At 39.1% G+C, this 27,208-nt stretch overlaps 1 protein-coding gene and 1 long non-coding RNA gene across 11 annotated transcripts in view; both read left to right on the top strand.

The window, feature by feature from the left end:
• Positions 1-21,754, top strand: part of LOC117576667 (afadin) — a 62,567-nt gene extending 40,813 nt beyond the window's left edge. For 3 of the 10 annotated variants that reach the window (XM_034261638.2, XM_034261648.2, XM_052007763.1), the window contains 14 exons: positions 737-1,089; positions 5,467-5,588; positions 6,728-6,782; positions 6,861-7,132; positions 7,471-7,677; positions 9,610-10,075; positions 10,173-10,697; positions 11,614-11,864; positions 11,931-12,049; positions 15,946-16,218; positions 16,383-16,635; positions 18,585-20,715; positions 20,771-20,892; positions 20,961-21,754. In XM_034261638.2, the coding sequence (XP_034117529.2) occupies positions 737-1,089; positions 5,467-5,588; positions 6,728-6,782; positions 6,861-7,132; positions 7,471-7,677; positions 9,610-10,075; positions 10,173-10,697; positions 11,614-11,864; positions 11,931-12,049; positions 15,946-16,218; positions 16,383-16,635; positions 18,585-20,715; positions 20,771-20,892; positions 20,961-21,153 (5,342 nt within the window). In that variant the 3' untranslated portion in view covers positions 21,154-21,754. Of the gene's footprint in view, positions 1-736; positions 1,090-5,466; positions 5,589-6,727; positions 6,783-6,860; positions 7,133-7,470; positions 7,678-9,609; positions 10,076-10,172; positions 10,698-11,613; positions 11,865-11,930; positions 12,050-12,317; positions 14,677-15,945; positions 16,219-16,382; positions 16,636-18,584; positions 20,716-20,770; positions 20,893-20,960 lie in introns of those variants that run through there. The other 7 variants (XM_034261639.2, XM_034261642.2, XM_034261641.2 and 4 more) reach the window with 7 other exon arrangements.
• Positions 21,755-23,712: 1,958 nt separating this feature from the next.
• On the top strand, positions 23,713-24,190 carry LOC117575597 (uncharacterized). The gene is made up of 3 exons (XR_004572885.2): positions 23,713-23,785; positions 23,852-24,021; positions 24,104-24,190. It is a non-coding gene; the product is annotated as an uncharacterized LOC117575597 (long non-coding RNA).
• The last annotated feature ends 3,018 nt before the right edge of the window (positions 24,191-27,208 follow it).

Raw genomic sequence — 27,208 nt, 5'->3', positions numbered from 1 at the left:
ACTCTTATTAATTATATAATATTATAAAGGTTGTAGATTGTACTAGCAAAGCTCTTATTCTCTTTCCACATCATCAAAATTGCAATTCACATGTATTTTCAGCTGTTGTTATATATTGAATAAATACTAAATTCACTGCAATATATACTTAATGCATATTAGGCGTATACCATATATTTTCCATTTAGTATTTAGTATTTTTGCTTATTAGTACATTTAAAATGTTGTATAGTTTTGCATTGTTCATCAAATGATATCAAAAATATATTTATACACAACATTTCAACTCATTTATGAATGAAACAATCCTTGTTGTTGTTTGAATATATCTATGATATATGAATTCTTATTCATACTCTACTTATTAACCTTATAGTTTGCTGTGACTTTACTTTACTTTGGCATTGTGTTTTACTTTGACCCTGCCTAATATGCGCTGCCACCACTGTCTGACCCGATGCCATTGTCAATTATATTTACGTAGCGGCTTTCGAGGTGGCATGTTCGACTCGCAGCTGTTGTGGCAGCTGTTGTAGCTGTTGTGGCAGTCAATTTGCCGAAACTGCACTTTTCAGCGAGATTCGCTGCACAAAGGCCGCACAAAGCTGCATTGCTGGCGGCAGATTTCACACACTCATTCTAACTATGAATTTAAAAAGTATTTTATTACATTCAATTACCTTTAAATTTCATATATATTTATTGTTTTTTCTTTACTCTATTTTTTTTTTGGCAGGTTCCATCATGTTTCATGTGCGACGCCGTCCGGCGGATTCGCAGCCTCGTCGACGCAAGAAAAAGCCTTTGGGCGCCGCGAATGGTGCGAATCACATGTCAGGGGATCGTGAAGGTCCCGTCCTCGTCGAGGTGACGCACAGCGGCGATGGCGGACGTCGCATAAAGCTGGGCAGCGATCCGGTCGAGGTCGGTTCGGCCAACACGAATTGCCTGCAATTGTTTGGACCCTCCATCCAGCCAAGGCATTGTCTCATCTCGTTGTTGGAAGGCGTTTGCACGGTCACGCCGCTGCACACGGATGCGCTCACCTTTGTCAATGGACATCACATTAGCCAGCCGACCATTTTGCATGTAAGTTGCACATTTTCATTTACACATTCATTCTCGTTTCTATTTTGAGTAGTTACGTTTGCAAATGTTTTAAATTAAAGCATATATCAGAATGGGAAGTTAAATTCTGGTTAAAGTTTCTACTTGTAGGTTTTGTTGATGTATCAAAGTACTGATTAATTATAATGAAACTACAGAAATTTTCTTATTTTCAATACAAGAAATTCCTGTCAGCAACTATCTTTAATTGCTGCCATTTGCATTCACTGCTTTACTTTTACACACTGGTCATATGCGTAATTCAAGTGTAGCCCAGAAACTTAAAATATCATCTTTAAATATAAAACGATGTATTGATAAAAGAAATCACATATTGAAGAAGTTCGATTATAATTTTGCATTACATCAATCCACATTCATTTTCAACGCTATTTTGTGGTGCTACCTTTGGAAATGTTCTAAATTAAAGCAGACATAGAAATTATTTGTGTGATTTGTTTATGAAGCAATCTAATATCTACCTTTAACAGTTGATTATAAAATTAGAGAAATTTTCTTATTTACAATACGTAAAATTCATGTCAGCATTTTTTCTTAATGTGGAATTTTTTATAATTGCTGTAATTTGCATTAATTACTTCACTCTTACACACTTGTCGTATGCGTAATTCAAGAGTAAGCCACAAAATTAAACTACCGTATCTAAATAAAAAATGTATAGAAATCAGAAAATAAAAAAGTGAATTTACGATTTGATATATAATTCGAACATTTCCATTTCAATATTCACTCTCGTGCTATTGTTTGTGATTGTCGATAGTAATATTTTAAATTATAGAGTGTAAGAGATATGAGAAGTTTACTCCTAATTGTAGATTGTCTGCTTACGAACCAAAGTATTATTCGATAATCTCTACTATATACCTGCTACCCATAGGGAAAAGGAGAACAGGCAGAAAGAAGCATAAAGTACAATATCGATATACCAAATACAGACTGGTATTTGGTATTATGGTTTTATTGGAAATAGGTAGCGGGTATCTAAAAGTCGAGCATACATTTCATAGTTAGAAGCTTTCCTTAATTGTCCAATTTCCTGTCAAGAAATGAGTTTAAATTAAGTTAAGCTAATTACAAGCATAACCAGTTGCATATTGCATTCATTAGCCCGACCGTAGCCTACGGGTCGTATGCTTAATGCAAGTGTATTTTGTGTGGCTCAAACATAAAATTGCTTTAAAAAAGCTCGTAGAAGAGATATGAGGTATATCCAAATTGTAGATCTTACTTCTATAATCATTTAATGCAATCTCTTCAATACAAGAAAAAAGCATAATCAGTTGCATATTGCATTCATTAGATTGAAAGTTGCTTTTGGGTTGTGATCGTAATTTAAGTGTAATTTCATGTGTGTTTAAAATTAAACGAACAGATACGAAGGTAAATCCAAATTGTAGATCCTACTTGAATATTTTCTTAATGACTTAAAGTATTTGGTGCATCTCTCAATTTCAATACAAGAATTTCCTTTTGTCAAGTTTATTATATTTCTTAACTCTTTAAATGCCTAATTTTTTGTTTTAATTCAAACTAATTACAAGCAAAACCAGTTGCATTCGTTAGTCCCAACTCTCCTACGAGTCGTATACGTAATTCGAGTTTAAGCATCATGTCAAACCGCCAAATAATTCTGTTCTTAGCTCTCATCTCAGGCTTGACCCAGTAAAGGATTTGTGCTCTTAAAGGCTGTGGCAACCACACAGAGTTAATGGCGTTGCTCTGTTGGCATTTGTCACGCAATTTCATTTCATGTTTGCAGCCATTTGGTGTAAAGGCTTTTTCGAGTTTTTCCTGCCAATGCACATAATACATGTATGTGAAATGAGCTGGATAAACGAAATGAAAGCAGCGAAACTGATTGCCAGGCTAATATAAGTAAAGTGCCCAATTTGTTATTGCGAAAGCCTTTGGCGACAAAACGTTTACATTGAGTAACAGCTTGAGTATTTCCGCCAGAGGAAGTGTATTCAGTGTAAATGTAAAAGAGAATTACACTCGGTGATCAAAATCTATTTACATATTTAACTGAAACGATATTTAATATGTTAGCAACCAGTCGAGAAGCACAATCTATATCAAAAATATCGACCTGTTTCGCAATATTTTATTTTACGCTTTCCACTTTGGCCGCACTTGAACTCGTTTTTATTTTCGGGTTAAATATTCAGCAGTCAATATCAATATTTGGAAGTAGAGCCACAAAATTGTCACATAATAGTCGAGAATACGGAATATTAAAGTTGACACGATTCCAAAATAAGTCGTAAAATATTTTTAGCAAGCTATTTCATAAATGTTTAACACAACCAATAGTTATTCTATATATTAGAATTTTATTAAACATGCTTAAACAATTTAACTTAATGTCATGTCGACTGAACCTGAATTTTAAAGTGATTCATTGGGGATAAAGAGTTCTTTCAAATGAGTTGCTCTTCGTGCACTTTGTTGCTCAAGTTCATTATCATCAACAATTTGATTTGCCGCTGCTGGCAGAGAATGTTCAAAAGTTAAATTTCCGACAAGCTTTCCATCAACTTTGTGTTGTGTGTTTGCTCAGCCAGTGACAACTCGTCGCAACCTTTGGGGCGCAGTTGATTTATCTTTTGTTTTGACAACTTTTCGACACACACACACAACGCAACACAAACACAACATCAACATCAACATCAAGAGCAACCCACTAAACGAATAAAGTTGACGCTGCGTTCTCACGCATTTGGCCAAAAATCACAATGAGCAGCAGCAACAATTGCAACAACATCGACAACAACAACAACACGAATAACATTTCTACTACTGACACTGTAAAAACTTTTCTGACTTTCCGCTTGATGAATTCGAAACCAAATAAACAAAAGCAAACTTAAGGCCCCCTTTCACCTCACCCCGCACCTATTAAAACACAACCTGCCCCTTTGCCTCTACCTCGCTGAACTCGAGATAAGCCCCAAATGCTCGGCAATAACGTCAAACTGTCTCCAGAGACTCGACACAAACGTAACGTAACGGTACTTGATGTATGGAAAGGGGAAACGAAGAGGAAGAGCGCCTCTTCAATATACAGAACAACATTTTTTGGCTTCGAATCTTTTATTATTTATTTTTATTCTTGCATTCAATTGGCAAATTGGGGTTAGTTGCGGTTCAATGAACCCAAACAAATGCACAAAACAACTGAATAAAAATCAACAAATATACAAATAGAAAATAGACAAAATGTAAATACGAAAATTTGCTGTCGATTTTATAAAGTTACTAAACACCAAAAGACTTAAATGTTTAACGCAATTTTCAATAAACAATCAGTTTGATGCTTTCTAGTTGGCATTGAGGATGCGACTTACAGTTGCGCTTTGAAATAAAACATAAATTTGTTAATTTTGAAACTTAATTTGTTCTAACACCAATATTGCAGCTTAATCTAGATTAATAGTTGGTCAAAATAACTAATTAATTATAAGTATTTACAAAATTTAACTTCATATGCATGAAGTTCGATAAATTTTATTACATCATCCATTCGATCATCAACAAGTGTTCGATTCAATTTACATAGTTTTCTTCATTTCTTTTTATCAAATAAAATTAAAAGCTATGAAAGAAAGGTATTTTTTAATTAATTTTACACAAGTATTCTGAATCGTTAGGGTTATTTGTTTTAGAATGTAGAATTAAAAGGCAGTGTCCAAAGTACAAGTCAGAACAACCTTTAGATTATAGTCTCTTCAGATACTGAAAATACTACAATATATATAATATATTTATTAATATTACCAAATTGTTTACTTCATTAAAGTACCTAAATTGGGACATTTAAAATACTATTTTCATTAAATTTTGACTTCTCTTCAATTGACAATCTATACATCAAAATCTATACACTCTTTTTCAATTGAATTTACTGGGCATATACAGCAAACAAAATCTAAGTTTTCGACAACTGGGGGCGTCGTTATCGATGACACTGTCTGTCATTAGTTTCGAAACGCCCCACATTTTTTTCAATCGAACTTTCCTAATCGCCGCAGTGCCACAGAATCTCTCGCTGCGCTCACACGTTTTGTGGCACGCTGCCATTGAACGCGTTGCACTGATTTCGGTTGTTCGTACATAAAAAACATAGTATGTAAATTGTGCATAATTGAATTAATTAATCTTTAATGATCTTTACATGATTTAAGCAAATTGAAAAATTTAATTACTATTTTAATTGAATCGCATGTAATAACGTAGTAATAAGTACGCACTTTATTTCTGTGTATAATTCAACACGTTCTCTCTGTGCTCTCTTCTCTTCCCCCTCTCTCTCTCACTCTCTCTCTTGGCCATCTACAGAACGGTTCGGTCGTCATGTTCGGTCGCGTGGCCTCGTATCGCTTCCTGGATTCACCAACGGATGGTCGCTATAATCTGGCCTTGTCGCAATCCCAACTGGACTCCGCGTGTCTCTACGAGAGGTGAGTAATGTTATTGCGTGTTTTTAAATAATTTTGCGAATAATGTAAATGCTACGCTTTGTGACTTTAATAGTTTTTTTTTGTTTTGTTGCACTCCATTGTTTGCTAAAAAGAAAATAATGTGCATTGTGCATAATACTTGAGGGAAATTTACATAGATCTACGAGTATTATTTGGAACGAAGATTGTATAAAAGTACAACGAAATTTACTCTAATAACTTGTTGAAAAGTGTAGAAAAATTTGTTAAAGGTGATTTTTCAAAATTCTTTAATTTATCGAATTAAAGAATTGCTTAACTTCAACAAAAATGAACTAATGAATATGCGCCATCTGGGAAAACAAATTTCCTTAACTAAGAACAAATGTATTTACATATGTTCAGAACACGAGTGCGTATACTTAATAAAGCTGTTAAGCTTTCTATAGAAAATCTTCCTTTTGAATTCTTTTTCTTTAACTTCTTCAGTGAATAACATTTGTTAATACAAGTGCTTAAGTCTATGCAATCTGTAGAAATAACTTAAAGTCAATAATGACAATATTTTAGAATGCAATCAAAATTTCTAATAAATATGCGCCATCTGCTTAAACAAAATTCTTTCCATAGGAACTTAATACTTTATATGAATGTTAGAACATGTGTTTAAATACCTAATAATACTTTCTTTCTTTTGCATTGTCATTAGAAAACATCTTTCTACATTTTTTAATAGGAAAAGAGTTTAATATAAAGAAATAATTCCTAAGCAAGGATTTTATGCTCAGAAATTATTTCTACGAATACTTTAGAATCAAATGAAATTTGCTCTCATCTTTTGCGATATTGCGCAAATTTCTGCTGGCATTTACAATTCACACTCTTATGCAGTCGAGTGTTGTTTGAACTTTCCATTTTTGTGTGTTTTTTGTGCAAAATTTCACATTTGTTTGTTTATTTTATTTCATTTATTTATATGTTCACGCTTTGTGTGGCTTTATGTTCGTTACGTGTTGTTTGTTTTTATTATTGTTTGTTTTGCTGTACGACATTAATCCGCCCCCATGCACAAATATGCAAAACAATTTACAACACAACAACAATTCACACTCACAACAATAACAACACCGATAACTTGGCAAATGGAACTCGTCTCGTAGTCGGTCACCAACATCGCCAGGATCTTGGAACGATGAGGATGGCGCTCTTAGTTCGGTGAGTAACTTAACCAGAGACAACAGTCAAGCGGATGCTGGAGTCAAGCTCTTCATCGCGAACTCTTTCAACCTGCAGACGCACAAGAGCGAATATGAGCAGCATCAGCAGATGAATCAATCCTCGGCGGTGTTTCACAACAACAACAACAACAACAACAATGCCACAGATCCACAGACACTGCACTCGTTGAGGGATGTGGTGGATAGTAAACATGGCAGCCAGGAGCAACAGCAAGCGGCAGCATCCTCTGGGGGCAATTATGATGGTCAGAGTCTTGAAGGTAATCTGGAGAATGAAATTAAATCAATATCGAGCATGAAATCCGGCGGCTCGAACAGTCAGGAGAGGTAAGAGCGAATTGCTGCCAACTTTAAATGCATTTAATTAAACTTGAATTAACTTTTAACAGCAGCAAAGAAAAACACAAACACAAAAAAAACACACACAAGCAATCCACACATCACATTTGCATTGTTACATCGTTTTTTTTTTTTTATGTGATTCTTTTTGTGCGCTTTAATTGTATTTTTCTGTCTGTCAGTTCAGAATTTAATTTTGATATTTGCATATGCTCTCTGCCCGCATATGGAAATTTAATGTCGCTTGCCAAATAATAAAAAAACAAGTGAAAAGATGTTTTATTAACTTAACACGCTTCCTCCCAACAAAACTCAACGCTTTCCAGATCCCCCAAATTGCCAGGCGCTGGCGGTCTTTTGGCCGGTGGCAGCGGCTCCGGCGATAACCAAGGACAAGAGCCAATTTTGCCAGCTGTTCTGGAGTTCCCCGAGACGCATCAGGAGCTCTTTCTGCGCCACATCATCAGCGAATTGGATGTGAATGTGCCGCACTTTAAATTGGCTCCGGTTTACTCGCTTTACTTGTGTGCCAGGTACGTAAATTGCTTTTCTGTTTGGCTTCGATGTTACTAAATAGTTGTTGTTTGCCTGGCTCTCGATGTTAACTTTAATTGTGCAGTTAGATGTAACAGCATAGTAAAATTTAGATATGTAGATAAACAATTATTTAATAATAATTCTTAATATTAATACTTTTTAACATTTAGTCAGCATAATTATTGATAGTCCTTTTTATACCAGTTACTTTCGATTGAATAGTAAACACTCTTTTTTTACCCCCTACACATTAGGTTGAAGGGTATTATAACTTTGCAGGAAATGTATGTAATAGGCAGAAGGAACTATTTCCAACTCCATATACAGCCGAGACGATATAGCCATGACACTCTAAAATATATATAGACATAATTTTATTTGACAGCACTTGTTATATTTGGTCGTAGATTAGTTTGTCGGCAAGTTGAAAAAAATTTTATGATATGCTTAGTTTTGAAGCTAAAGTTTTTTGGTGAATTTAATAATAACTACAGTATTTATGATTCCTGAATTTGGTTACCGTCCGATAAAAATTATAGAAATTTTTTAAAAAATAATTTTACTGCTGGTATAATTTGTACTTCATGATATATTTTAAATGTAGGACAATATCGATATACCAAATATATCCCACAGTATATCCCAGTATTTTTTTTAACTATATTTATTCGGTAGATTTTTCGAATATGATTTTATTGCAAATAGGTGATGAGTATCTCTCAGTCGGTCACATTCGACTGCAGCTTTCTTACATGTTTGAACAAGTGACTCTCAGTTTATCATCCTCCTTCAAATACATGTAGATTAAAATCTCTACCACCATTTAACCTACTTCAAATCGCAACGACCCCTCAAGGGTTAATCTTGTGCGTTGGCAATCACAGTGCTCCCACATGGGTTAAGCGTTCTCAGCTTCAAGTCGCTGAGTGCGTCTGACAAATGTGCGTCCTTTAAATGGATTGACTGACTTGACTGCAGACTGCTTCTTGCTGTCGAATTCCCAGCTGTGTCGTGGCCAATAGTATCAACAATTCATTATCAATTATGATGATTTATCTTGACTGCTGACCCAATTTGTGCGCTATTAATATTAATGCCCAAGGCATTGCGGGGGTCGACGAGTAACGAACGAGCGACACTGTGGCAGCAACACTCTGTGCCACTTCAACAGGGGGGCGTGAGTGGGGGCAGCTCTTTTGACATTTGTCAAGGCCACGGGAAAGCCAATAAGCAGAAATTAAACTGCTGAAAGGCAGTGATTGCCAGCAGCTCTTAAAGCTCACTCGACTACGAAGTACTCTTTAAATACCTGAATGCCAATTGATTTAATTGAATTGAATATAAAAGTATGCAACTTTAAGTATTATCGGTGGTGATTTTATTTACTTAGGATAGTAGTTGGCACTAGAATTGAAAGTTAATGATGATGATATACAAACAATAAATAGCAAATTAATTTACTCTGATCGATAAGAATGAAGTTTCTAATATAAGTTATTGAATGAAAGATTCAAATGGGTTTTTTTTAACGAGCTGAATGTTTAATCTTTTACGAAGTTAAAACAAATGTTGAAGGCTTTATTCGCTTTACTCTAAATTAAACTTGAAATAATAATCCAAAATTAAAATATACTTTGCGAGTTAATAGTTAAAGGTAGTAAATGTATTAACGACTTATGGAACATACAAATATTACTTATATTGAGGTAGGATGGAGTTGGTGGAGACAAGAATTAAGATTATAAAATTTACTTAAATAATTCATCGGCAATTCTTTATCTCTAAAAAATATTACAAGTAAATTATTAGATCGTCAGACTTTACTCCCCTTAAGTTCTAATAGTTCTACAGGGCATACAAAATGAATTAATCAATAGTTGGCAACACGTGAAAAGCTGTTCATTGAAATGTTTTCTTCTCCTTTGCAGATACCGCGCCTCCACCCATTACCGTCCAGAGCTGCAGCCGACAGAGCGCGCCCATAAATTAACGATTTTCCTGCACCATGTGGCGAATCTGGTCTACGGCGTTGTCCAGGAGCAGTACACAGATCCCCGCATCCTCGCCTTTTGGATGGCGAACAGCTCGGAGTTTTTGCACTTCCTCAAATCGGATCGTCACATCAGCGCATTTAGCGTGCAGGCACAAGAAGTGCTCGCCGAGGCTGTGCAAACGGCATTCCGCAATCTTGTCAACTGCTTTCGCTTGGAACTGTCGCAGACGCTTAATCAATTCCTCTCCGAGACCATTGACCACGACTCGGCGGCGGGATTGGTGCTCACAGTCTTGGGCTCCGCAATGGCTTTGTTGCGACGCTGTCGCGTTAATGCTGCGTTGACTATTCAGCTCTTCTCGCAGCTCTTTCACTACATCAATGTCATCTGTTTCAATACGGTGAGCGGAGTCGACAGGTTGAATTACCCAAAGAGATTTATGTTAATCACTAGTCGCTGACCTCACACTGACGCATTTCACATTCCCTCTTTTGCAGATTGTGGCCAATTCGCACATGTGCACCGGCGAGTGGGGAAAAGTGATGATAGAGCGACTTCAGTTGCTGGAAATGTGGGCCGAACGTCAGGGACTGGAATTGGCTGCCGATTGCCACTTGGCAAAGATCAATCAGTGTGCGCAATTCTTGCAGGCACCCAAGTCCTCGGTGGAAGAGATCCAGCAATTGTCGTGCTCCTGTTTCCGCCTGAATTCGTTGCAGATGAGTGCACTGCTACAGCAGGAGAAGATTCCACGCAATCTTGTCGATACCGCCATTCGCATGGCGGAGTCTGTGGCTGACGAACTCACACGTGCGGATGGCCGAGAGGTGCGTCTAGAGGAATCCCCCGAACTGCATTTGGCGCTGCTCTTGCCCGACGATGGCTTCAGCTGTGATGTGGTGCGCGGCATTCCCACCGGTCTTGTCGACTTCCTGAATCCTCTACAACAGCAAGGCATGTGTCGTCTGGCCGCTCAGCCCACGTCGATTGGCCTCTGGACAGTCTACATGCATCAGTTTAATGTGAGTACCTTGAATGGGATGGTCTTAAGGATGAGTCAACAGGTTTGATTAGCATCGTACTAACCTTTTTTATCGGACTCTACTCAACTCGCAACTTTTAAATGATTTAAAATTGCCTTAAAAACAACCTTAAACCTTATAGAAACAGTGTCCGATTCAGTTAACCAAGGTGTCTAAGGAAGTATTATTTTAATATCTTCCTGTAGATAAATTGCTGTAAAATAATTTCTTTACATCTGAAAATGTTCTAGCTTTTCATTAACGTACTGTTTTAATCATTTTTTTTTTACTTTTTAATCTAATTAATGTAATTTTTAGTTATATCAGACATTAATACTCTTTTACAGACATAAGACAAGTTAATTCAATATGAAGTACTCTATATTAATTCTTTAGCATTCTATAAATGTCTTTAAATATTTTTGCTGTTTAAAAACCCACTTTTGATAATTTGTTATTAAAAATTTCTTCTGGATTTCTAGTAGAAACTTAGAATTCAATATAGGATTTTTCTAATTACTTTAGGCTTCTTTATACATTTTTCTGTTTTATGAATAAGTTTGACCAATTGAGAGTACCTCTGTCGATTTGATGGTTTGTCATTGATTTATTCGAAGCTCTATTCGCTACCTACAAGGTAGAAGTGTATTATTAATATATGATGTTTACTACTGTGGATTTTACAGTCGAGTCAATTCGAGTGCCACAGAAATCATTTCCGCGCACAGCGTTTCCGTTCGGAAATTTCATCGGTGCCATAGAGCTTCAAATGTTTTTATTTATTATTTTTAGCAGTTTCACCAACATATTTTTGTACATTTCTAATCACGTTCCTCTTTTTTCTACCGTTTTCACCTAGAGCAAACCCAATTTGACTTCCCTTTCTAATCCTTCCTTTTGTTTTCTCCCTTTGCAGCAGGCGCGCAGCTCAAGCGCCATGTCGAATAAGCTGCCTCAGCCGGAGGTGCAATTGATAAAGCTGCACAAGAACAGCAACGGCATGGGTCTGTCCATTGTGGCCGCCAAGGGCGCTGGCCAGGAGCGCCTGGGCATCTACATCAAGAGCGTGGTGCCCGGCGGAGCTGCCGATGCGGATGGACGCCTTCAAGCCGGCGATCAGCTGCTGCGCGTCGATGGCCAAAGCCTGATTGGCATTACACAGGAGCGGTGAGATACGAAAGCGCATCGCATTAGATGTGGCAATTTAACTCTCGAACTCTCTTTCTCTTGCAGTGCTGCTGATTATTTGGTGCGCACGGGTCCCGTGGTCAGTTTGGAGGTGGCCAAGCAGGGCGCCATTTACCATGGGCTGGCGACGCTGCTGCAGCAGCCGAGTCCCGTCATACAGCGTGGTGAGTAGTTGATCTCGGCGCACTCCCAGCTACAACAGAGACACAAGCAAACACACACAAACAAACACACACATCAAATACTTATCAACTTAGACATAATTCACTTGGTGCTGGGTAGAAGCTAACAAATACATAAACACATACATTCCAAAAAGAAACACACTTACATATTAATAATACACTCACATAATATTGAGCTGTTTGCTGTAAGCTAATCCCCCAATCCAATGAAATCCGCATTCGCTCTCTAAACATGCTGCTCCTTAAGACAACAACTATCAGCAACAACAGCAGCAGCAACAACAACAGCAGCAACAGCAACTTCTGCAGCATCCCCATCAGCAGCAACGTCGCCATTCCTCGTACCAGCAACAGGCGCGTTATTACAACAATTCCATCTCCGACGACAGCCTTAATCGCAGTCGTCGCGAGTCCTTTGCCTGCATGCGTTCTGCGTCGCCGCCAGTGCGTCGTCTGAGTGCCTCCTGTCTGCAGGAGGAGCTCTGCGCCTTGGGCCATCAGCTGCACATTGATCCGCGATACAGGGATACTCGACCCATTGCTCGTTCCGCCAGCAGTTTGTATCTCGCGAATGAGCCTAATGCGGGCTACTATCAGCCACCGATTGCACCGCCGCACTTTAGTCCATTGCGTCCGCTGCGTCGCACACCGCCGCCTTCGATTTACATTGAGGAATATCACGATGAGCCAACCGAGCCACTGGAGCAGCAGCAACAGCAGCAGGAGACGCGTAACTCGCAGGAATCGTTTAGCAACTTTGCCTGCTACAGCGATGCACATCAGCCGCTCAATGAGGAGAGCATTGCTTCGATGGCTGACTCTGGCGACATACCCTTCATCGACGACGAAGACGAGCAGCAACAACAGCAGCAGCAGCAACAGCAACAACGTCCTTGCCTGGCCAGCAACAGCAGCTACAACTCAGCAGCATCGACTGTGAAGCGCAATCCTGTAGCTGGCTATCGCAAGACGGTCAGCTTTGATCTGGAGCAGCCAACGACGAGTGTGGCGCCAAGCATTGATCGCAAGTATCACACACACGATGCCATCAGCAACTTCGCCATCAGCAACTCGTCCAACGAATCGCTGGCCAACGATCCGCAGGCTTCGGAACGCATGCCGCTAATACAAAAGATACGACGTGAATTGAACACAAAACGGGCCACAAACTGCTCGGCAGTGGATTACAGCTCCGGTGGCTCTGGGTCCAACAGTCAACGCTCCTCCAGCGAGTCCATTGAGCGGATGCCACTGTTGCGGCAATCGCAACAACAACAGCAGCAGCAGCAACCATGTCGAAGGCAACTCAACACGCAGCGATCGCATATAAGGTCAGGAGCAACAGCAACAACTGCTCCAACTCCTCCTCTAGTCAGCATACAAGTTCCTAGTGACAGTTCCTGTGCTTGTCCCCGCACACAAAATGTACATAAAAGCAATCAATATTGTGCCAGCACAACTCTTAAGCAACTCTCAAGCACCAATGAAATTGAAATTTCCAGCACCAACCAGACCCAACGTCGCGCCTCCAGCCAAACGAATCTCCTCAGTCCCAGCTTCCTGCTGCCCCTCGGTCAGGGCAAAGTACGTGAGATGGCCGCCTATTTCAATACGCATCAAACGTTTGCTCCCAACAAAGTCAGGTCCAAATCCACGTCGGCGTTGTCGACACCTGCAACAACAACAACAGCTGTGGCAGGGGCAACAGAAAGTGGCTGCCTCACGCAGCATGAACAGGGCGACATAATTAAGCAGTTGAAGGAGTGGAGTCTCTTTGGCAGCGCTGGCAAGGATTACAATGTGCAGTTGCCACAACAGCAGCAGCAACAGCAGCCGAAAGATGAGAAGCCAAAGCTTAGCTGCGATTGTCCTTGCTGTGCGCATTGCCGCGGGGGGGAACCGCAGCAGCAGCCGCTTGCGACAAACAACAATGTGACGTCCACTTTCAAGTGTTATGACAGCTGCCAGGAGGCAGCCAAGCAGCAGCAGCCACTTGCCACACCGTCGCAGTCGCAGTCCCAACCTCTGGCTCGTCATTTGCTGTGTCGTCGCAGCGTCATGTGCAACAATCGTCAGGCGCACAGCGTGCGGCAGCTGAAACGTAACAAGCAGCAGAGACAAAAGCAGCAGAGCAGCCAACAACCGCAACCGCAGCATCATCATCACCATCATTATCATCATGCGCATCGTCATCATCATCATCATAGTCATCGTCGTCACAGTCAAGTACCCGCCTCGCCACCCTCCACAGCCAAATTGCTGCTGTCTCTTGCCACACGCAGCAACAGCTCAAGTAACAGCAACAGCAATGATTGCAACTGCAACTGCAGCGATGTGGATGTGGATGTGGATGATGATTCGTGTTCCTCATCCTCGGATTGCGTCTGCTGTGAGACGCACAAAGTGCCAGCTAATATGCTTGTCAGCGCAGAAGAAGACAATGTTGACGACGACGACAACGACGATGACGATGTTGATGACGATGTTGCTGTTGGCGATGATGTTGCAGCTGGGCAACGACGCATCGATGGCGAACGCCGCACGGGACCAAATGCAACGTTGATGTGTTCAACGCACAGATGACAACCCAATTACAATGCACCGAGGTTCTTGTCGTTGTACATTTCTCTTTCAACATTTTCTTCTAATTTCTCTGTTAGATTTGTTTATTCAACTTAGTCTTCAGTTTGGTTGCGACAGCTTCTGCAGATTTGTTGAAAATACTTTGATTTCTGCATTGCCATTTGATATTCTAGACCTTTATTTATTTACTCTTTGAGTTGAGTATAGAAATTTGCAAACAGAAAAGATATTTACATGAAGAATATATTTATAATCATAATATTGATGAGTATTCATTTTAATTTATAGTTTAAATTCATTTCAATATATTTAATAGCGTGTGTCTCGAATTAGATATTAAAATGATTTCTAATTTAGTTTTTAGTGGTTTCATTGCATTGCATGAACGATAATTTGAAATAATTAAAGAGTTTCATCACTGGTATTAAAAAACTTGCTATTTTTATAGCTCGATTAAAACTGCAACACTTTCCATTTTGCTTTTATTGCGACAATCTGCAAGAGTATTTTATCTGTGCGATATTAAATTGTTTATTAGTTGAGAAATTTGGTTGACAATTCGCTTTCGTTATTTTTCCGTCGTCGTTATTTGAATTGCATATTTATTTATACATACATTTTATTCATGGAAGCAATTTCCGTTTTTTCTGCAATTGATTACAAAGGATTTGCATCGCTTTTGATTTTTAAAATGATTTTCTCTCCAGCTTTTGTAATAAAATTGCAATATGCATGCTGTTGTTGTTGTTTATTTTTTGAATTCGAAATAATAATTGACTTATGTTATTGTTGTTGCAGCTTAAAGGCAATTAAAATGTATAAAATTGAAGCATCTGTCGAACGCGTTGCTTTCATATGAATTGCTTTTGGTTTAATTAAATATAAATTGCAATGTATTTAAATATTCTATTGTACAGGCCGAAACTGGCTTTTAATCTCTCTTAGTATGTGTACATATCTATATATATTATATTTTGTTGTATTTTTAATTGTATTTGTAGTTTTTGGTGTGTTTGCACATTGTTGATTACATTCTGTATGCATAATGAATTAAAATTGATTATATTCACCACAATCAAACACACGTACACACTCGCACACACACAAATTTACTCACATTGAAATAATGACACAGGGATTACAATGATGATTACTAAAACAAATACGAATCTATCTCTCTTTTTCCGTCTATCCCCCCGTTCATCTCCCTCTTCTTGCACACATCCCTTGACACACTTCCTGCCGCACTCACTCTCTGGATGATGATGATGATGGTGTGGGACTAACATCAGGTAATCGCCGCATGTCCGAGCGCGATTTGAGTCGAATGGGGGCCGCCGAATCGTCGAAATCATTGGGCGTCCTCGGTGGGCCGCTCATTGCCAATAGCCACACGAGTCACAGTCTCAACCAGCACCTGAATCTGAGCAATAGTAATATCAGCAATAGCCACAATCACATCGGCAACAACAACAGTAGTAACATCATGAACCCCTTAGCTGCACACCTGCCCAATAGCAAATCGGTGCCGGCTCTGCATCACCACACCGGATCTGGCAACATATGTAAGTTACACACTTCCCTCTCTAGATACTCCTCTCTCTGCCTAACCCTTCCTTATCTGTCGGGATGAGCTTTACCAATTTGGAATGTAAACTCGAATCCATAACAATGTCATGCTCTAATTGATTTCACTCTCCATCTCTCTCTTTCATCTTTCCCTTCTCAGCGCTGGCCAATTCCAAGTCACGCAGCACGCACAGTTTGCATAACAATGCCGGTGGAGGAGTAGGAGCAGGAGCAGGAGGAGGCGGCATCGGAATGGGAGCCATCGGCACCGGAGGTCAACCAAATGGCATTCACAACAATCCAAATGCAAATCCAAATGCAAATGGAAATCTAAATGGCAACGAGCAGGGCTTCTATCAGAATTTAAGCGTGTATCGTGCACAAAATCAAAGTCAACCGATTCTCAATGAGAGGTAAGTTCAATTGACAATTATTACAATTGGCATCCACAAATGTGCTTACAGCCATTTTGCGGACAAGGAAATTACTCAATTTGAAATCATTGAATTGTGCATGCTTATGATTAATAGTAGGAAATGGGCTGTGAATGGGTTGCGAAGGACTCTCGAAAGCCGCAAAGATGTACTGAATATTTGGCAGCAATCATCAGCGTGATTGTCTGTGATATAACAGCGAATCTGAATATTTGTAGGTTGAAGTTTAAAGGAAATTGATGTTAGAAGACTATTTTCGAGAACCGAAAAAACATTACTTAATATTCAGATCGAGTCAATCAATGGAGTCGATATACCATACGATACATTTTGATTATCTATATACCACTATACTTAAAATATACCATATACCAGATTGTCAACAAAAATAATTAAGATTTGACAGCTGGAACTGATTTATATGTATATTATTTCTCGACTAGCTTCTCAGTTTTTTAACTGATCTATTAATAACTACATATTTAAATTATTAATATTCACAAGTATGCAAAAAACATGTTTCTTAAAAAGAGAATAATTGATATAAGGCTATTTATAAACAAAACAGCTTGGTATAATCGTTGAAATATACCCATTGAATATAGCAAAAAATACTAAATTAGGCCATACGATATATTTTGTATATCAATATACTACTCTGCTTAAAATATACCTTAGAATATAAAATATACCAGATTGTGAACCAAAGCAATTGAATCTTTCAAAAGCTGTAGCCGATTTCTGCAATATAAAATTATTTTTCGACTTCTCAGTTTTTTAGCTGATCTATTAAAAAATATTTCAGTTATTAACATTCGCAAATATTTACTTAAAAAATGGCAGAATATATTTTTCTAAAAAGGAATTAAGGCAATTCAAGTTATTTATGAAAATGAAATTTTTCATTTTTGATGGATATACAGAATTTCATAATTCTTCAATAAATCAAGTATAATCACAGTGTATCCTTAAGTTATTTATGAAAATGGAATTTTTAATTTTTGATGGATATACAGATATACAGATTTTCATAATTCCCCAATAAATCAAGTATAATCACAGAGTATCCTTAAGTTGAGTATCCTTCACTTGAATAGATTTCTCTTGATTGATTGCTTCCACCGTTTTGTTATTTTTTTGGAATCTACCTTTAATATTGACAAATTAGATTCCCCCTTTTTACCATGAGTAAGGGCAACAGCAATTTAATTACTTATCCTGTCACAGCGGTTGCGGTTGCTCAGAGCATTTCTCGCTTCTCCACGGTATTCTAATTAATTGTAATTACAATTGTCAGCCATAAGTATTACAAGGGAATTTACTTTAAGCAGTCTGAAGGGGACCCAACCGAAGGGATTGCTACACAACCCTAACCTAAAAGCAAAAGCTCACTCAGTTTTTTTGCGTTTCCCTCCAAGCGCTCTTTGTCCAATTAATAATTTACAACAATTCGTACTGTTGTTGTTCTTTTGTGAACGTGTTGCTGCTGCGTCGTAGTGTTGGATTTAAATTTCGTATTCGTATTTCTAGGATGACATTGCGCTTAAAGAAATTACTTTATGGCTTTATACCCATAGAACGTGAATACCAGCTTGTAGAAATGTGCCATGTACGTGAGTAATTAGAGTGATGTACAAATGTTGCCTTCGTGTTTGGCATATGTTGCTGTTGTGCAGTCGCCAGCAACAACCAGCAACAGGCACCTGTAAATAAGGTTTAAGAGCAACACAAATCACTGAGACACACACAAAAACACACTACATACTTTGTGGCACACCTTTGCAATTACCAGGGCGATTTATCAGCAACACGCAACCAGGATGCGCACATTAAAACACATTAAACACAGCAATTGCAGCAGCAACCACAATTCTTTGAACTCTTTGTTGGTAATTAACAAATGTTGTACCTTATTTGATTGCTTGCAGACCGACAATGTCAGGACATGCCGCCATGAACGCCTACAATGGCAATTCCCCGCATGCCGTCACACTGCAACAACAACAACAACAGCAGCAGCAGCAGCAACAACAGTTGCAACAGCAACAGGCGTCTCCCTACCAACAGCAACAACACATGCAGGTCGGAGGTAATCTGCCAACGCGACCCGTGTCCGCCTATTATCACAGTCAGCAGAGTGCTCAGCAGCAGCTGCAACAACAGCAGCAGCAGCAACAACATCAGCAACAGCATACGCTCCAACATCAGCAATTTGCACACAGCAGCAGCAATCTCAATGGCCAACCGTCGCAACAGCAGCTGACGCTCAACAATCGCGCCAAGAGTCAACAGAACTTCCAGCACACGCTGCGTATGCAACAGATGCTGGCACCTTCCATGCCCAACATCAGCAACATGTATCAACAGCAGCAACATCAGCAGCAGCAACAGCAGCCGCCACAGCAACAGCCGCCGATGAGCGCCAGCCAGAGTATGCAGAATGTGAATGAGTTTATGCCCGGCTATCAGAATGGTGGACTCGATTATCAGCAGCATGTGCGTCGCAGTCAGCTCCACGATCCAGCAACACTCTACGAGCTGCAGCAGCAACAACAGCAACAACAGCAGCAGCAGCAGCAGCAGGCGTCGCCCAATTTCATTGCGTTGCCACCGAAGCCAATGGGCAGTCTGCAATCGCCAAGCAAATCTGCAGCTCCACCAAGCACCGCACCCAAACCGCAACAGCAACAACAGCAGCAACAGCGACTGCAGCAGCAGCTGCAACAACAACAACAGCAGCAGCAACAACAGGCAGGTTATATGCCCAGTCTGGTAATGGGTGAGGATAAGCCACCATTGCCGCCAACTGCCACGCATCCGCTCTTCAAGGCAACGCAGCAGCTGGCGCCAGGCATGAACTATGTGGCCAGCACCTTGGATCCTCCTAAAGGAAGCTACTTGCCCGCTAATCAGGCAGCCGCTCGCCCATTGCACAGCGGCAGCAATCCCTGGGAGCGCGAGGAGCGTGAAAAGGATCTAGAGATGCGACGTGAGCACATACGTCAGTGGAGGGAGCAGCAAATTGCCGAGTTGTCGGGCACATTGACGCGAACGCCACAGCAGGAGGAGCAGCTGAAGACGCTGATACTGGAGCGTGACTTTGAGCGGCGTGCGCAAGAGCTGCAGGAGCAGGAGGATGATCAGGAGCAGCAATACGACAAGGACAATGTGCAGGAACTGTTTCGACTATCAGCCAGCAGTAGTGCCATACAGACGCCCGTCACCAGCTTCCGCCAGACGGACATCAAGCTGGCCGAGATCAGCGAAAGCAGTCCCGTTGAAGCGGTTGCTCCGCCGCCTCCACCACCTGCGGCGGTCAGCACGCAGCAGCCGAAGAGCATACTGAAGCATAATCGTTACTCGGAGAGTGGAGCTGGTGGTAGCACAACCGGTGCTCCCTCCTCGCCCTCCAAGTCGCAGAAGTCGGCGAGCTTCGCGGACGAGCGTCATCTGCAGACAGAGCATCCGATATCGAGTCTGGCCAAGGATCTGACGCAATTGAGCATGCTCGACAAGGACAACAACAATGAGACGGCGCTGGATGGTTCAGTGCCTCCTCCGCCTCCACCAGAGCGCAACAGCTCGTATCTGATAATGTCACAACAGAAGCTGAGAACGAGTGTTGGCGGTGGCAATTCGTCGATGGGTCTGTTGAAGACGGCGACCAGCAATCAGGCGGCCGCAGCTGCAGTGGAGATCAAGAAGGCAGCCTTGCACAGCAACAGCAACCACTCGAGCAACAACAACAACAATATCAATAATAACAATTTAAGTGGCAGCCTCAACAACAACAACAACAACAACACAATGCAGGCATCGCCGCTGAGCGCCATGGAATTGAATGCAGCCTACGTGTCGGCAACGGGCAGTGGAATGAGCTTAGGAGGATTGGGCACGCCACCACCGCTGCTGCAGCGGGACAACAAACGTGTGAGCTTCCACGACGAGGAGAACAATATGCTAGGCATGCACAGTCCGCAGCAGCAACAGCAGCAGCAATATTTGCTGGACAACTACACGTTGGAGCAGGACTTGGACACCATACGCGAGGATGCCAGCGTAAGTGATATTAATTTCCTTATTTAACAGCATTCAATTAAGTATCGTCCTTTAGTATCTGCAACACAATCTGGATGCCTCGATGTTGCCATCGATGCCCTCCACACCGGATGCGGCACTCTGGAACACCACAGTGCAATCAACGCCCGGCGTCATTGGCGCCCAAGAGGTTTACAGGTAAGCGCAGCAGTCGCAATTAACGCGCCATCAAAAACAGATTTTTAATTCGATTCTCATTTGCGTAGGGATCCCAGACAGCGGCGTCTGGCCGAGAAGCAACAGCAGCAGCAGCAACAACGGGCTGGCGATGCGGTGCCTGAGAAATTGTCATTTAAGGAGAAGATGAAGATGTTTGCATTGGAATCGGGCGAGGATAATACGCCCAAGGATAAGCTGAAAATATCACGGGCACAACGGGACATTGATGCAGTGCACTGAGTGCGGCCAACAGCGAGCAGCCGCAAATCAATGCGATGTACATACATAACATACATATTTACACCTAAATCACGAGTACTCAGTTGAATTGGGGGCCAAGTTGTTACCATAGAATAGCGATATATAGTAGCAAACTATATTTACTTACATACCAACTACATACATACATTCATAGCACATATGACAACCTAACGAATTTGCTAAGCAAGGCAATAATAAACAATCCATAGTTATCGCGTTCCAATTATTAGATCGCATAGTTGCGTAGTACTACGAGTAGTTGAAAAGTCGAGTCCAACAACAAAACGTTAACTGAAATCAATTAGTGAAAAGCAAAATTAGCATATTATATCGTATATCTAAAGAACAACTAAAATACATATGTAGCAATCGGTACATACATATAATTCTATATAAATATATACAACAATTATTATGAAGCGCCTATAAGACAACGAAAGTTGGGCGAGCCACATTTGTAAAGCGGTTTTAAACATTATTCTTTACCTACTACAAAAACACACACACATATATAAAAAACATATGTATATATAATGTATGTCAATATATGCAAAACACAACTTGTTGCATCAAAAACAAATATGAAAATATTAAGTATTTACCTTAATGATAACAAATATGTAAATGATGTGCGTTAGTTTAGAGATATTTACCTGGGAATTGTGCGGAACAAACACGAAATGTTTATTATTATAGGAAATTATAAGCCACGACGTCATAAAACAAATGGTCCAATTATTCAATTATTAACAAAGAAACAAAACAAATTTATATTTACAAAAAAAGAAAACAAAAGATTCACATATATAAATATATATTTTTAATTACAACATTTTCGTACACCTTTTAAAGCAACAAACAAAGAAAAACGAAAACTATATAACAAAAAAGAAAATTACATATTTAATGCATAGACGAAATGTACCAATTTAAATCAAATAGGATTTCACTACACAAGAACCTAATGGCTTTAAACAAAATATATTATATACACCTAGTACTATTTAAGTACTATATAGAATGTGTATAATTTCTTTGTTATAGCATTAAATTTATTTGAACGATACAGTATATTAAAGAAAATCGAAAACAACAACAACAACCACTTAAAAGCAACAAATTATTTTTGTGCATTCCAAGTATTTCAAATATGAATTTAAACAAATTTGAAAATTTGCAAAATTATGTAAAAAGAATTGCAAACATTCGAAAATTGCTTTTTAGTTCAACTTTAAGCGTGTTTAGTTTTACAAAATTAATTATATATATATATCGATACAAAACTTTAAGCAGAAACAAAAAGAAACGAGCAACATATTGTGCATATTTATGCAAATAAAAGGTTATTAAATTAATAATATAAAATCTCAAAAATGTTTAATTATTTGACAGGCAAATGGACTTAATAAATTGGGTCGTTACTTGCTGATTCTGGGTTTTTTAAGTGCTTCATTAATTCTGGCAATTGCATTGCAAATTAAATTGTCAAAAAGATTGACAAATATAAGTATAAAGACATTAAAAATGTATAAGTTAAAACTTATCCGCTATGATTATAACAGGCTGTAGAAAGTTGAACATTTAAAATATAAAAGCAGGATTCCAGAAGATTGAGGAACATGGCGATTCCGAATGTTGCTTCTCATGCTTCTCACCTCAGCTCATGTGAATGCACTTGTTTATCTATTATGTTCGCCTGGTACTTTAGCTTATAAACGTGGCAGTTTCGCGTAAATTTCTGAAATACTGCTTACATTCCAAAAGCGGTTATCTGGCTGTTGATTTGCGAAATACCAGGCAAACATAAATCGGCTGCAAGCAGAAATAGAGAAAGTCATTTGCGGGTGAGTACAGAAGTATGTTAATCAGAGGATGTAGTCTGCCGTTGTTACGATTCACAACCAACATGTGATCAAACGCCGCTGTCCAGCTGCCTATGAACTATGTGCAACTTCACTTACTAAACTTTTATGTTCGCTTAGTATTTGTGCTAATTAGAGTGACAGTTTGCAAGTTATATTGACACGATTTCGAGAAATCTGGAAGTAGCTGCCAAATAAATAACCATTGCCTACTTACAGGGGCAACGATTGTCTAATCCCTGCAGTTCTGAGCGCTAGTTCGTTGCTGGTGAAATAACCCTGCAGTTCTGGAGGTGTCGATTGCCCTGGGTAAGTGCTTACCTCGCCGATCACTACATGGGTACTTACTAAAGTGACCCTATAGTAATCGAACGTCGAACCACCGAGTCGACTCGAGTTTGCGATTGGCCCTGGATAAGTGCTTATCTCGTCGATCACTACATGGGTACTTACTAGATTAACCCTATAGTAATCGAACGTCGAACCACCTAGTTAATAAATATATGCGCATTAAAGCATAAGTACAAAATAACGGCAAGCATCGCTTTTGTTTTTGTTATTTTGTGGAAAAAGTATACACAAGTTTAAAGAGAAAACTTCGATTATGCTTTACATCGCTGTTTGTTTACGCGTCTTTGTTTTATTTTGTGCTACTCTTTTACTCAAACACAGCTGTGTTTCCTAGATGATGAAATTATTGCAAGCATTTGAGTTGAGAAGTGCAAAGCGGATCCGCGATCAATTATTAGGTGAGTTACTTAAAAAATAATTTATGTATATTTATATGTTTAATGTGTAAAATATTAAATAAACAGATAATAAAAGAATATCAAGCAGTTAGTATAATGCATAGTTCTACAGTGGAAAGCGACAATGTGCCTAAAGAAGAGGAAGTGGAAATTATGACAGAAAATCTACGTTATGGAAATAATGACAGGGGAATGCGGCCCAAAAAAAGAAGACAATTTCTTTGGTGTTATGATCGGTGAGTATTTTAAAAGATAATTATTTAATAATCATTATCCACTTCAATCTATTAAAACTTTTTGAATCCTTTTTATTTCCAGATTCAATAACTGAGGACCAGTTGAGAAAGGCCTTGCAGCTCCAAAAAAAAAAACGATATTTTAAAACTCAAGGTGCCTTAAAGTAATAAAAGTATTATTATTAAAATAAAGAAAAAATAAAATTAAAAAAAAACTGTAATTGTAATTGTACATTTTTTTTAATTTATAATGGCCGACTCCTCAATGGGGTCCGATGTAAGCACTTATTTTACTGACCCTTCAATGGGGTCCCATGTAAGCACTTATTTTACCGGCCGCTCCATGGGGTCCCATGTAAGCATATATTTAAGAGGCAATAGTCATATCGGCCCGATAAAGTATATATATGTATATATACTTATAGTATGTACATATATTCTTGATCAGCATCAACAGCCGAGACGATATAGCAATATTTGTCTGTCTTTCTGTCCGTCCGTATAAAACACTGCATCTCAGAGATTATAAGAGATGAAGCTATATTTTTTTCAGCAGCATTTGTTATGTTACGCAGAGCAAGTATGTTTCAAATTTCTGCCACGCCCACTTCCGTCCCTGCAAATCGAATAACAAGCGTAATTTTAATTTTTTGAAAATTTGTTTGCGGTCAGAGAAATTGTAGAACTTATTTAAAAAATAGTTTTGAATGTCAACAAACGCCTACTTACGGGTCTTAGGTTATACTTGGTCTTACTTTTAACCAAGTATAGCCTAAGGTATATTATAATCATTTTGTGGTATATTTTTGGTATATTCGAAGAATTTGGTTTTATTCAAAATGGTCGAGCACACTCGACTGTAGCTTTCTAACTTGTTTTAATTGAGAAATTTATAAAAACTTAATTTTTTATATTTTAGTTTTTAATAAGTAATAAGTATATTTCTTAGTGTTGCTCAAAAAGTTGTACGTTAAAAGACCATGAAAAATTACTGAAAATTAGTCTCATTTATATTGAGAAAGCGTCAGTCTAATGTTTTCTGTTCTTGCTTAAGTCAACTAAATGCAAATAAACATAATTCCAATGTACTAACCATGATTGGCATTGAGGAATTATTGCTTATTTATTACAAAAGTTTCTTATAATTTTATTGTTAAATGAAGTACAAACTTTGGAGATTATTCCTTGCTGCTATTGAGAAACTCCTTACAAAGTTAATTAGCTTAGTTATGTGTATTATTAAAAACAGGAGACAGTACTCTATAATTTTTTATTTTTTATTATTTACAATTTCGCAAATAAAAAAAAATTTCTAGAAATATTTGTGCTTTGACAGCAAAAGTGCCGCAATAAGAATTACTCGTTGTTTGAAATCGTCAAAGCAATCAGCTCTTTGTCACTCTGAGAACAGCTTCCGAGTTTGGCGCTAAGAACAGTTTTGAATCGTGGACATGCGCAGTAAGATATGCAGCAAAACTGTTCCCAATCAGCAACAGGTGCATGAATTGACCTACCTGAATGCATTTTTTATGAGCAAGTCAACAAACAAGATACATTTGAAACTTTAAGAGCAATTTGCAAATAAAATGCACAAGTGTGTGTTTGAAAAAGTTTTTGTTTAAATTGAGTAAAATTGAATATTTAACATTGAAGAATATTTGAAATAAGTTTTGCAATAAAAGTTGTAAAGTAAATAAACACACGCTAAGACACGCAATTAGGCTAGCGACTAAATTTAGTTACTCGCAGGAATTGCGTCGACGATTCTACGATAATTGGAAATTCCGGAAATGCCTGTTGCCCAGGTCGCTAGAGATTATTAACAATCTACATACGCATTTGTGCGGCATAAAAGTGGCGGAAGTTGTCGGCCAAGTTTTCACACCCACGACTAAAGCCAATATAATTTAAAAGTCAGATGGCAAACTTTAAGCACTTTTAGCCACAAGAAAGTTGATTTTACAAGGCAAAGGACTTGCTCAGCGGCAAGGTGAATTGCCTATGCCTTCGGCAAAAGGGAAGGAACTGAAGAAACCGAGAGTGGCGCAAGTTTTGGGGGCGAAACGTGTGTATTTTTTTACTTCATCTTATTTTTTCCTGGCAGACATACTTAAATTATTAAAATAACAAACTGCCTTTGATATGCGGTGAGTGCTTGGGGATTTCACGAGTAATATGCTGGCAGGAAAAAGACACTTTAAGATTTGCTGACAGTTGACTCAAATGTCTTTGAGACCGAAACGGGTGAAAGTTGAACGAGGAACTTACTGCCAAAAGTGATTTGATTCATCGTAAGCTCAGTGTCGTAAGTATTTTTGCGCTCGTTCTCATTCTTAGTCCTTTCATCTCGAAATCCAACCGCAAAACCAGCTGGGGAAAAGTGCGAGTGCAGGCAAACCACGGAATCAACACGAAAACGAACACGAATAGGAAAAATATGAACTGTTGCAAAAACTTTCGCTGCGACTGTGGGAAATAAATCAAAAAGTGATTAGACCAGCCACACTCCCTTTTCTCACATTCTCACTCTCCACCTTCTCTTTAAACTAAAGCCTCCACGTTCCGGTCTACATTCTCTATGTATTTCGAACTGTCCAGCTGTAAATTGTCTGTTGAGTGGCTGTGGCTGCCGTGGCTGTGGCTGTGGCTGTGACTGCTGCTGTGGCTGCAGCTGTGAGGAAATAAGAAAATCGCAAGGTGTGCGCAAAAGATGGAAATGTGGGCCAACTTCTGCGGGAAAGGAAATTCAAAGTTGGCCATAAAACTTTGGCCACGGCTTCTTTAGCTTTGGTCAGCCGTGTTGATAAATGAGCTCCGCACAATGCGCAGCGTGGCGGGGGAGAGGAAACCCGAGGAGGTAGGACAATCAAGAAAATCGCGGAAAATTATAGTTGCCATGCCCGTAAAACAAAAAAAGATGGCCAAGTGAAAAAGTGCAACAAAAGAAACAGAATACTGAACAAAAGCAAAACAAAAGGCAAAAGGCGTCAGCAGTTGCCCGGTTTTTTACCCCCAACTCTCTTTTGAATTACGACGTGTTTTTTATTCGTTTGCATCTTATATTATGACTTTGTAATTATAGGTACATTATATATTACGTATTCAGATAATATTCTTGATAACAGATGGCCGCAACTTTCTGCTATTTAATGAGTTTCAATTGAGGCTGAGAAACAGCAAAGTTTTC

The sequence above is a fragment of the Drosophila albomicans genome, chromosome 2R, assembly GCF_009650485.2.
Source record: "Drosophila albomicans strain 15112-1751.03 chromosome 2R, ASM965048v2, whole genome shotgun sequence".
NCBI classification, from domain to species: domain Eukaryota; kingdom Metazoa; phylum Arthropoda; class Insecta; order Diptera; family Drosophilidae; genus Drosophila; species Drosophila albomicans.
The sequence above is the reverse complement of the archived record's forward strand: the minus strand, read 5'-3'. Positions and strand labels throughout refer to the sequence as shown.